The sequence below is a fragment of the Lolium perenne genome, chromosome 1 (genome assembly GCF_019359855.2).
Source record: "Lolium perenne isolate Kyuss_39 chromosome 1, Kyuss_2.0, whole genome shotgun sequence".
NCBI lineage: Eukaryota > Viridiplantae > Streptophyta > Magnoliopsida > Poales > Poaceae > Lolium > Lolium perenne.
Window position 1 is genome coordinate 41,987,205 of NC_067244.2, and position 11,258 is coordinate 41,998,462.

The 11,258-nt window shown below is 44.1% G+C and overlaps 1 protein-coding gene across 1 annotated transcript; it reads left to right on the top strand.

Annotated features, from left to right (window-relative positions):
- The first annotated feature begins 5,851 nt into the window (after positions 1-5,851).
- LOC127347854 (BTB/POZ and MATH domain-containing protein 1) lies at positions 5,852-7,372 on the top strand. Its single transcript, XM_051374001.1, has one exon. It carries the CDS (start codon positions 6,072-6,074, stop codon positions 7,119-7,121), a length of 1,050 nt encoding a protein of 349 aa, XP_051229961.1. The 5' UTR covers positions 5,852-6,071; the 3' UTR covers positions 7,122-7,372.
- Positions 7,373-11,258: the final 3,886 nt, after the last annotated feature.

Genomic DNA, 11,258 nt, shown 5'->3' on the forward strand with positions numbered 1-11,258 from the left:
AAAGACATATTGAAAACATTATAAGACTCTACACCGTCTTCCTTGTTGTTCAAACTCAATACTAGAAATTATCTAGACCTTAGAGAAACCAAATATGCAAACCAAATTTTAGCATGCTCTATGTATTTCTTCATTAATGGGTGCAAAGCATATGATGCAAGAGCTTAAACATGAGCACAACAATTGCCAAGTATCACATTACCCAAGACATTAATAGCAATTACTACATGTATCATTTTCCAATTCCAACCATATAACAATTTAACGAGGAAGAAACTTCGCCATGAATACTATGAGTAGAAACTAAGGACATACTTGTCCATATGCTACAGCGGAGCGTGTCTCTCTCCCATAAAGTGAATGCTAGGATCCATTTTATTCAAACAAAACAAAAAAACAAAAACAAACCGACACTCCAAGCAAAGCACATAAGATGTGATGGAATAAAAATATAGTTTCAGGGGAGGAACCTGATAATGTTGTCGATGAAGAAGGGGATGCCTTGGGCATCCCCAAGCTTAGACGCTTGAGTCTTCTTAGAATATGCAGGGGTGAACCACCGGGGCATCCCCAAGCTTAGAGCTTTCACTCTCCTTGATCATGTTGCATCATACTCCTCTCTTGATCCTTGAAAACTTCCTCCACACCAAACTTCGAACAACTCATTAGAGGGTTAGCGACAATAAAAATTAACATGTTCAGAGGTGACACAATCATTCTTAACACTTCTGGACATTGCATAAAGCTACTGGACATTAATGGATCAAAGAAATTCATCCAACATAGCAAAAGAGGCAATGTGAAATAAAAGGCAGAATCTGTCAAAACAGAACAGTTCGTATTGACGAATTTTATCGAGGCACCAGACTTGCTCAAATGAAAATGATCAAATTGAATGAAAGTTGCATACATATCTGAGGATCACGCACGTAAATTGGCATAATTTTCTGAGTTACCTACAGGGAAAACAGCCCAGATTCGTGACAGCAAAGAAATCTGTTTCTGCGCAGTAATCCAAATCTAGTATGAACTTTTCTATCAACGACTTTACTTGGCACAACAAAACACTAAACTAAGATAAGGAGAGGTTGCTACAGTAGTAAACAACTTCCAAGACACAAAATAAAAACAAAGTACTGTAGGTAAAAACATGGGTTGTCTCCCATAAGCGCTTTTCTTTAACGCCTTTCAGCTAGGCGCAGAAAGTGTGTATCAAGTATTATCAAGAGATGGTGTATCGTTATCACAAGCTCCCCCATCCGTGGTGGTACTAAGGGCTTTATCAATTTTAGGCCTATAGTAATATTTCTTTGGTTTAGGCACTTTAGAGACATACATAAACTTTTGCTCCTTACCCACATAAGCTTTCTCCTTATATTTAAGAGAAGAAAATGTTGAACCCAAGGTTCCCATAGCTTTTTCAAGTTCGTCAATCCTATTAATTTGATCATCATGGACAACACAAGTTCCTAGGACACTAATTCTTTCATCAATTCCTCCTAAGGATTTATCAAGTTCATCAGTTTTATCAAGTAACATTTCCAATTTAGTTTCAACACTCGGAAAAATTTTCTCTATGGTTTCCAATTTTTTTTATAACATCTTCAAAAGAGATTTCAGTTTTAACTTCATCAACAAGGGGTATTCCAAATAGACTCTCAATAATGCAGCTAGCTTCTAATGCAGGAGTACTTAAGAAGTTACCTCCTGCGAGACAATCAAGAACATACTATTCCAGCTAGAGATACCAACATAAAAATTCCTGAGTAAAATAGTGGTGGAGTGTTTCTTAGTGCACCTATTATGGGCATTACTAATTCTATACCAAGCATCTCTTAAACATTCTCCCCCTTGTTGCTTAAATGAACGAACTTCAACTTCAGGATTACCCATTTTAGCAACAGTAAATAAAACAAACTAGATAAAGTAAATGCAAGTAACTAATTTTTTTGTGTTTTTGATATAGCAAACAAGATAGCAAATAAAGTAAAACTAGCAACTATTTTTTTTGTATTTTGATTTAGTGCAGCAAACAAAGTAGTAAATAAAACTAAGCAAGACAAAAACAAAGTAAAGAGATTGAGAAGTGGAGACTCCCCTTGCAGCGTGTCTTGGTCTCCCCGGCAACGGCGCCAGAAAAAGAGCTGTTGACGTGGGAGTTGAAACTTTTTGGTGTAACTTTTCTTCGTTCCCCGGCAACGGCGCCAGAAAAAGAGCTTGATGGCGTGTAACTCACACGTTCGTTGGGAACCCCAAGAGGAAGGTATGATGCGCACAGCAGCAAATTTTCCCTCAGAAAGAAACCAAGGTTTATCGAACCAGGAGGAGCCAAGAAGCACGTTGAAGGTTGATGGCGGCGGGATGTAGTGCGGCGCAACACCAGGGATTCCGGCGCCAACGTGGAACCTGCACAACACAACCAAAGTACTTTGCCCCAACGAAACAGTGAGGTTGTCAATCTCACCGGCTTGCTGTAACAAAGGATTAACCGTATTGTGTGGAAGATGATTGTTTGCAGAAAACAGTAGAACAAGTATTGCAGTAGATTGTATTTCAGTATAGAGAATTGGACCGGGGTCCACAGTTCACTAGAGGTGTCTCTCCCATAAGATAAACAGCATGTTGGGTGAACAAATTACAGTTGGGCAATTGACAAATAAAGAGGGCATGACCATGCACATACATATTATGATGAGTATAGTGAGATTTAATTGGGCATTACGACAAAGTACATAGACCGCCATCCAACTGCATCTATGCCTAAAAAGTCCACCTTCAGGTTATCATCCGAACCCCCTCCAGTATTAAGTTGCAAAGCAACAGATAATTGCATTAAGTATGGTGCGTAATGTAATCAACAACTACATCCTTAGACATAGCATCAATGTTTTATCCCTAGTGGCAACATCACAACACAACCTTAGAACTTTCTCATCCTTTGTCCCGGTGTCAATGTAGGCATGAACCCACTATCGAGCATAAATACTCCCTCTTGGAGTTACAAGCATTTACTTGGCCAGAGCATCTACTAGTAACGGAGAGCATGCAAGATCATAAACAACACATAGACATAACTTTGATAATCAACATAACAAGTATTCTCTATTCATCGGATCCCAACAAACGCAACATATAGAATTACAGATAGATGATCTTGATCATGTTAGGCAGCTCACAAGATCCGACAATGAAGCACAATGGGGAGAAGACAACCATCTAGCTACTGCTATGGACCCATAGTCCAGGGGTAGACTACTCACACATCACACCGGAGGCGACCATGGCGGCGTAGAGTCCTCCGGGAGATGATTCCCCTCTCCGGCAGGGTGCCGGAGGCTATCTCCTGGATCCCCCGAGATGGGATCGGCGGCGGCGGCGTCTCTGAAAGGTTTTCCGTATCGTGGCTCTCGGTACTGGGGGTTTCGCAATGGAGGCTTTAAGTAGGCGGAAGGGCAGGTCAGGAGGCGGCACGAGGGCCCCACACCACAGGGCCGCGCGACCAAGGGGGGGGGGGCGCCGCCCTAGGGTGTGGCCCCCTCGTGGCCCCACTTCGTCTCCTCTTCGGACTTCTGGAAGCTTCGTGGCAAAATAGGACCCTGGGCGTTGATTTCGTCCAATTCCGAGAATATTTCGTTACTAGGATTTCTGAAACCAAAAACAGCAGAAAACAGAATCGGCACTTCGGCATCTTGTTAATAGGTTAGTTCCAGAAAATGCACGAATATGACATAAAGTGTGCATAAAACATGTAGATAACATCAATAATGTGGCATGGAACATAAGAAATTATCGATACGTCGGAGACGTATCACAAGGGGATGCATTTCCTCTCTCCGTGTCCGAGTGGGCCGTCGTAGATAAAATCGTGGCCCAACGTGGAAGCTCAAACCATTTTTTTCTCCTTTGCGGTGTTCGACGTGCACGTCCTCCTTTGTCCTTCAAATCTGGGCCTACTCTACATGACCGTGGACAAAGCGTGAACACCACGAACTGTTCTCCTCCTTTGTACTCCACTGAACCGCCTGTTGTGGGTATACTTCATGGGTATGCCAACGATGTAGTTAAGATCCGGCAAGTTAGGATGACCCATAGATGACAGATGGTGGTGGTGGCATACGGCCCACCGGGTGGCCCAGTTGTTGTTGATTAGAGATGGATGAAGTCCAAACCAAGAACAAGAACAAGAGCTGAATCCCAATTGACCTATGCTAGTCGGATCCATGAAGGCCCATGAAGTGTCTGGATCCATGTCGACTAGTTTGAAGTAGGTGAATCCTTGACGTGCACGACAATGTATATTCCGTAGATAGGCATCTTGTATTTCGGCTAATACTCTCCGTAGAAACTCTAGATCCTGACGCCTTTATAAGCCGGATCCTAGGATCCCTAGAGGCACAACCACAATTCGCCTACTCTTGACCCGGTAGCTCTTTGCCCAATGGCCCCTACCCCCCCCCCTCGTAAGGATCCCTCCCTTGGGGTACCGTCGAATAGGCAACGACGCTGCCAGTCGGTCTCCCAAATCCAATCCACCCGTCCCCACTCAACTCCGAGAGACCTAGGGCTAGATGACCGACGCACGACCCACCACCGCGGCGGAAGCACCTCCCGCCGTCGAGGCCCCTCCAGTAGGTGTCGAAACGCCTCCCGCCACCACGACGACGACCAAGAAGCCGAAGGTCAAGCTGACGGCAGAGCAAAGGGCCAACGAGAGTAAGAAGCGGGCGGACCAAAGGAAGGTCGCGGTGACATGGAGGCTTGAAGCCGCCGTCGAGGCACGAAGGAGGAAGGCAGAGCATCTACAAGCCCTACAGTTCAAGGCTAGCGCGGATGCCCTCGCGACCTTGGTCAAGCAGCAGGCCTTCTTGATTGTCAACCGGAACACGCTCGCAAATTGCCGTGACGGGCGGCGACGGTGCTTCGGCGGTGAGCTCTGGGTCGTTCATGACCATCCCGATGCCTCAAAAGATCTTATGTGCCACCGTGTGTGTATGCGTCCGGGTATGCGCCCGCCTCCTTCGAGCACATCTGCACATGGCGGCGACTCGGTTCTCCTACTCGCTGCGGGATGTGTCGGTCGAGATTGCCAAAAAAATACCTAGACCACGCGTCCACGCTGCTCAAATAGTTGGTCGTCTTGGGTGCAGCGTGCGACCAAACGGTCAGCTGGATGTCGGCATGTGTCCTCCTATGTCCTTACAACCACCTAAATTAACAAAATAGGACAAAAAGGTTCCCTATTTGGATGACCGCGCGTTTGATGCCCCGTCTGATGAAACGAAATCTCTTCTATCAAAGATACAAAATTGTGGCAAAATTTGAAGACGTTCATCAAGTATGGTCGAAACTTTTGAAATTTGCCCGTGCTCCACTCGAATAGTAACCACTGTGTCTGTGTGTACTGCCCAAATCAAGACGCTTGACCTAGCTCCATTCCCCATCCTCGTCGCTGCCCCTATATCTCCACTTCCCCCTAGCAGCGTTGCTACCTTCGACCACATGGCTGCGCTTACCCGGTTCTCCTACTCACCACGTGACGGGTCACCCGTTGGCAAAAAATATCTAGGCCGCACTACCCAAATGGATTGCTCCGTTAGATGCAGCGTGCGATCCAAATGGTCCGTCGGACACCAATATGTCCTCTTTTGTCCGCACGGCCATCCAAATCGACCAAATAGAAACAAAAGGTGATGTGTCATGTTTAATGGGTGTGTTGGAGATGCCCTTAGCCCTGATGGAACGAAATCTCTTCTGCCATAAAACAAAATCCTGGCAAAATTTGAAGACTTTCATCACTCTCGTGGAAACTTTTGAAATTTGGCCGTGCTCCGCTCCAACAGTAAGTCAGTAACCACTGTACTCCCCAAATCGAGACGCTTGACCTAGCTCCGTTCCCCACGCTCGCCGCCGCCCCACATCTCCACTCCCCCCGCCCTAGCAGCGCCGCCGCGCCGGCGTCACCTCTAGCCCAATCTGATGGCTTGAGGTCGCTTTTCTCCATCCGAAAACCCAACGCGAGCTCGAATTTTACCGGAGTACCTCCCCATCCGCCGGAGCCCTAGAGGCCCAGAATGAAGGCGACGGCGTCGATGTGCAGCCCGCGCACGGTCCGGGGCACGCACACCTTCAAGATCGCCGGCTACAGCCTCCACAAGGGCCTCGGCGCCGGCAGGTACGTGCGCTCCGCCGCCTTCGACGTCGGCGGCTACCTCTGGCGCATCGAGTACTACCCCGACGCCGAGATGGAGATGAAGAACGGGGACTACGCCTCCGTCTCCCTCGAGCTCGTCACCGCCCACGCCCAGGCCAGGGCCACCTTCGAGGTCAGGCTGCTCGACCAGGCCGGCAAGCTGCCGCCCTCCGTCGTGCTCGCCCGGTACAAGCCCCTCGTGTTCCGCTCCAACCCGCCCACCTACATGAGCGAGGACTTCCTGCAGCCATTGCCCTACCTGCACGCCGACGACAGCCTCGTGGTCGAGTGCGACATCACAGTCATCAAAGAACCCGAGCTGGCCCTGCTTCACTCTACCTTCGACATCAAAGTGCCTCCCTCCGACCTCTCACATAACCTCAGAGAACTGCTGGAGGCCGGGGAGGAATCAGACGTCGCCTTCGAGGTCCGAGGGGAGGTGTTCCCCGCGCACAAGCTCGTGCTCGCGATGCGGTCGCGGGTCTTCAAAGCCGACCTCTTCGGCCCGATGGGCGACAGGACAAGGAAGACCATACCCATAGAGGATATGCAGCCCGCTGTCTTCGGCGCGCTGCTCCACTTCATCTACACGGATTCGCTGCCTTCCATGGAGCATCTTCACGGAGATGATGCTGAGGAAATGGTGAAGCACCTGCTAGTGGCTGCAGATAGGTACGCCATGGAAAGGATGAAGGTGCTGTGCGAGAGCATCCTTTGCAAGACTCTTAATGTCCGCAATGTCACCACTACTCTAGCTCTAGCCGACCAGCATCAGTGCAGCCACCTCAAAGATGCTTGCCTTGACTTTATCGCTTCTCCGGACAGAACAGATGCTGTGGTCGCAAGCGAAGGCTATGCTTGCCTCAAAAGGTCTTGCCCTGCTGTCATAGCAGATATCCTCGAGAGGGCAACCAAGTCTCGCAAAATCTAGTATCTTCATCCTTGGTCATTAGCTGTATATAGATCATGAAATTCGTTTTATCATTCAGTTATTAACTCTAGTGATCTTGTCATTTGAGAATCTCAGGCTCTTGCAAATGATAATCTCTCTATGTGATGATGATGCAACATCTTAATTGTGTATTGTATCTAATGCCGCATCTGAATAAAATCTGGGCTAGCTTGCTACTATTCTCTAAAATGGTTTGTTCTTCTGACTAAAAAGGTTGTTTACTGTTATAACTTTTCCGTTTATGCGCTATTTTTATTTCTCAAAGCAGACTAATTACCCAGTAATTCATTGGATACTGGTAGGTTGCTACGGTGGCTACTTTCAATATGAATAATCAAATATCAACATTATGTCTGCAGTTTTTTTTTTTTGCTGGGAACATTGTATTAGCACGTTGATGAGCAATAAAATTCGTGTTAAGTTTTGTTGTTGCCATTGTGCCAGTTACACTATTTTTTTTAGCACACCATATCTTCTACAGTATAAATATCTTGATAACAAGTTGTGTAATATCAGCTACAGTAGTTCTTTTGGAGGCAATGAAAATTGAAGCATTTAGGTTCACTTTGCAGTAAACCCTGAGCCTTTTTTTGAACCAACTGTGCAGTTACATGCTCAATTACCAATGGATGAACTAGTAGTTGCTCATTAACACTACCACACGCTCAATTACCAATCTAATGGTGCATCTTATACATGCTCAATTACCAATGGATCAACATTGTGCCTGCAGTGTCTTTTTGTTTTGTGGGCAACATTTTATTAGCATGGTGATGAGCAATAGCATTTGTGTTAAATTTTGTTGTTGCCATTGTGCCAGTTATACTATATTTTCCTTAGCACACCATATCTTCTACAGCATAAATATCTTGACAAAAATTTGTGTAAACTCAGATATACTCCCTTCTAGTAATCTTTTAATTTGAGAAGATCAGGCTCTTGAAAATGATCTCTTTATGTGATGATGCAACCTCTTAATTATGTCTTGTATGTAATGCCGCATCTTATATATAAACAAAACCTTGGCTAGGTTGCTACTATTCTTTTAATTTCTCTAAGAAGCGACTAATTACCCAATTTATTGAATAACGTTAGGATGGTAGGATGGCATTCTCAAATAAGAAAATATCAATATTATATCTGCAGTTTTTTTTTTCTGGACAACATTGCATTATCAGGTTGATGAACAACAAAATTTGTGTTAAATTCTATTGTTGCCATTTTGCCAGTTATATCAGATAGTTCTTCTTGAGGCAATGAAAACTTTGAAGCATTTGGATTCACTTTGCAGTAAACCCTGAACCATTTTTAACCAACTGTGCAATTAAACACTCAATTACCAGAATACCAGTTGATGAACTAGTAGTTGGTCATTAACATTAAATTCACATGCTGGTCAAGCTAAATTAAAATTTCTTTAGGCCTGCTTTAATTGATCAAATGTTGCGGATTTGTAACAATGAATGTTAGATCACCACTTGAAGGCTACTAGCTTAGGTTGCCTGTACTTGTCAAACTGTAGAAGATCAGGCTCTTGCAAATGATGATCTCTCTATGTGATGATGTAACATCTTAATTATGTATTTTATCTCAGGCGCGTCTGTATAAAATCTGGGCTAGGTTGCTACTATTTTCTGAGATGGTTTGTTCTTCTGACTACATTGTTTGTTTACTGTTATAACTTCTCCATTTATGTGTTCTTTTAATTTCTCAAAGCGGACTAATTACCCAGTAATTCAGTGACTACTGCTAGGTTGCTAGGGTGGCTACTTTCAATATGAATATTCAAATAAGCAAATATCAACATTATATCTGCAAATTTTTTTGCGGGGAACATTGTATTAGTACGTTGATGAGCAATAAAATTTGTCTTAAATTTTGTTGTTGCCATTGTGCCAGTTATACTCTATTTTTAGCACACCATACCTTTTACAGTATAAATATCTTGACAACAGTTTGTGTAATATCAGATACTCCCTCCGATCGATAAAAAGTGTCAGAGCTTTAGTTAATTTGAACTAAAGCTCTGACACTTTTTATGGATCGGAGGGAGTATTTCTGGTGGAGGCAATGAAAATTGAAGCATTTAGGTTCACTTTCCAGTAAACCCTGAGCCTTTTTTTTATCCAACTGTGCAATTACACGCTCAATTATCAATTGATAAATTAGTAGTTGGTCATTAACACTATCACATGCTGATCACGCCAAATTTTAAATTTCTTTAGACCTGCTTTAATTGATCAAACATTGCGGATTTGTAACCATGAATGTTAGATCACCACTTGAAGGCTACTAGCTTAGGTTGCCCGTACTTGTGAAACTGTGTATGGACCATATATTTTGTTCATGCTCATATTAAATACATGAGGAAGGGGAAGTGATACATCTGGAAGATACTCCTTCCGGTCCCTAAAGTTTATTGTGTTAGACATAGCTACATATGTAAAATCAAACTTAGAACATTATATACCAATATCTTAAAAAATATCTTGATTAGATGCTTTAAATTCATATGAATTAATTGGTCTCTTACATAAATTCGTTGATTCATATAAGTATGTTTTGATAGAAAGCAGTGATCAAATTTGTGGGTTGGAGAGAAGGCCAACATCCAAAACAGCAGTTATTACTTATTAGGGAACTGGAGAGAGTAAAATGCTTTGACGCTATTGTCTGTAAGGTAATTTGAGCTGAATATAACATGGAATGAATGCGGGTTCATCTTATGCCCCCAGGCTGCCATCCCCCAAAGATCTCGACAATGCCCTTATTTAATGGTCTCTTTAGTATCTCTAATTCTTTTTGGAGCTCTTGGTTTTGGTACTAGAGGATATAATATTTGTTAATACTTGTTTCAGAGAAAAGGAGTATGCTTTCATCTTCTTTCTTTTTGTCTTGTTGGTCTGATATGAACGCTGTTCTTCAACATGGTTAAAGATGTAATTTGCTGTATTTTATCCTACATATATGTGTTTCAGGGATTAGTTTTGTTGATTATTTAATAGATGCTCTGATTTGGTGTTTGTAATCCATTTCCTTCAGATACCTTGGAGTAAGCAATTTTGTTTAAGATCTTTTTTCAGCCATGGAATGGTTGTTAATCTGCTTCAAGGAGCCTTGCCCGATGCAACAGCTCCATTACCACCAGCGTCAGGTAGCAAGATGTGAAATACAACCAATATGGTACTACCGCAGTTTAAAGAGTCAGAATTGACAATTGCATCTTCTTGTAGAGTAAAGCAGATGATCACCGTGTTCATCATCAACAAACTAGTTACATCCATGTTGTATACCACTTGAAAGGAAACAATAATACCGACAGCCTGACCATAAGCAGGTAATGTTTTCACAGCTAGACTATTCAGTGCAACAAAAACAAGTCTGAATTCATAAACTATGAGCTGAGCACCTAGACTTGATGAAAGATCCAAATAATCTCGTGCCTGTGATCTTGACCTATCTCCCATAGGTTCGCCAAGGTTTGCAGTCAGTTTCAACCTGCAACCCCAGGAAGCTTCCAAGTTTCAACACTGCCTGCACGCCCTGGCTTTGCATTGCATTGTAGTAGCAGTGTAGTACCATTTTGCTTCTAGCTGCAGTGAACTGACCAGAAGCTAGCATCATGGATTACCACCACCCTGAGCGAAGCTGCAATGAACTAATCAGAAGCTACAGGACCAGAGCCTCCATCGACATGAGCTTTGCATTCAGTCTGCCAACAAACGCGGCTTGAGGAGCACTTGTTGAACGAGTCTTCCATGGAGCAAGATGATTTGAAGCCCATGCAGCCGGATGCAAGTGAGGATGTTGCTTCTTGAACGATGGCAGACCAAATGGCGAGCACACTCGCGACCAAACACTCGCGACCAAACAGAGATGTCCTCCGCCACCGTCCATGACAGCTGTATCGACCATGAGCATCCAGCAGCACTGCTACCGTTCCCAACTTCCAATGCTCTTCGCACCACCCATCGCCACCTTCTTGCCTCCCTCCACACCTCCACAGCATGGTGAACCTATTGTGGGTTTGGTGGAGGAGGGGTCACTATCGTCTTCACTTTCTACACTCCTCCGTCCACTACGTAACTGTGAGTGGATAGAGAGGTTTTTATTTTT

What these genes read in the sequence shown, in the direction of transcription:
- LOC127347854 (XM_051374001.1), top strand. Translation starts at nt 6,072, where the DNA reads ATGAAGGCGACGGCGTCGATGTGCAGCCCGCGCACGGTCCGGGGCACG.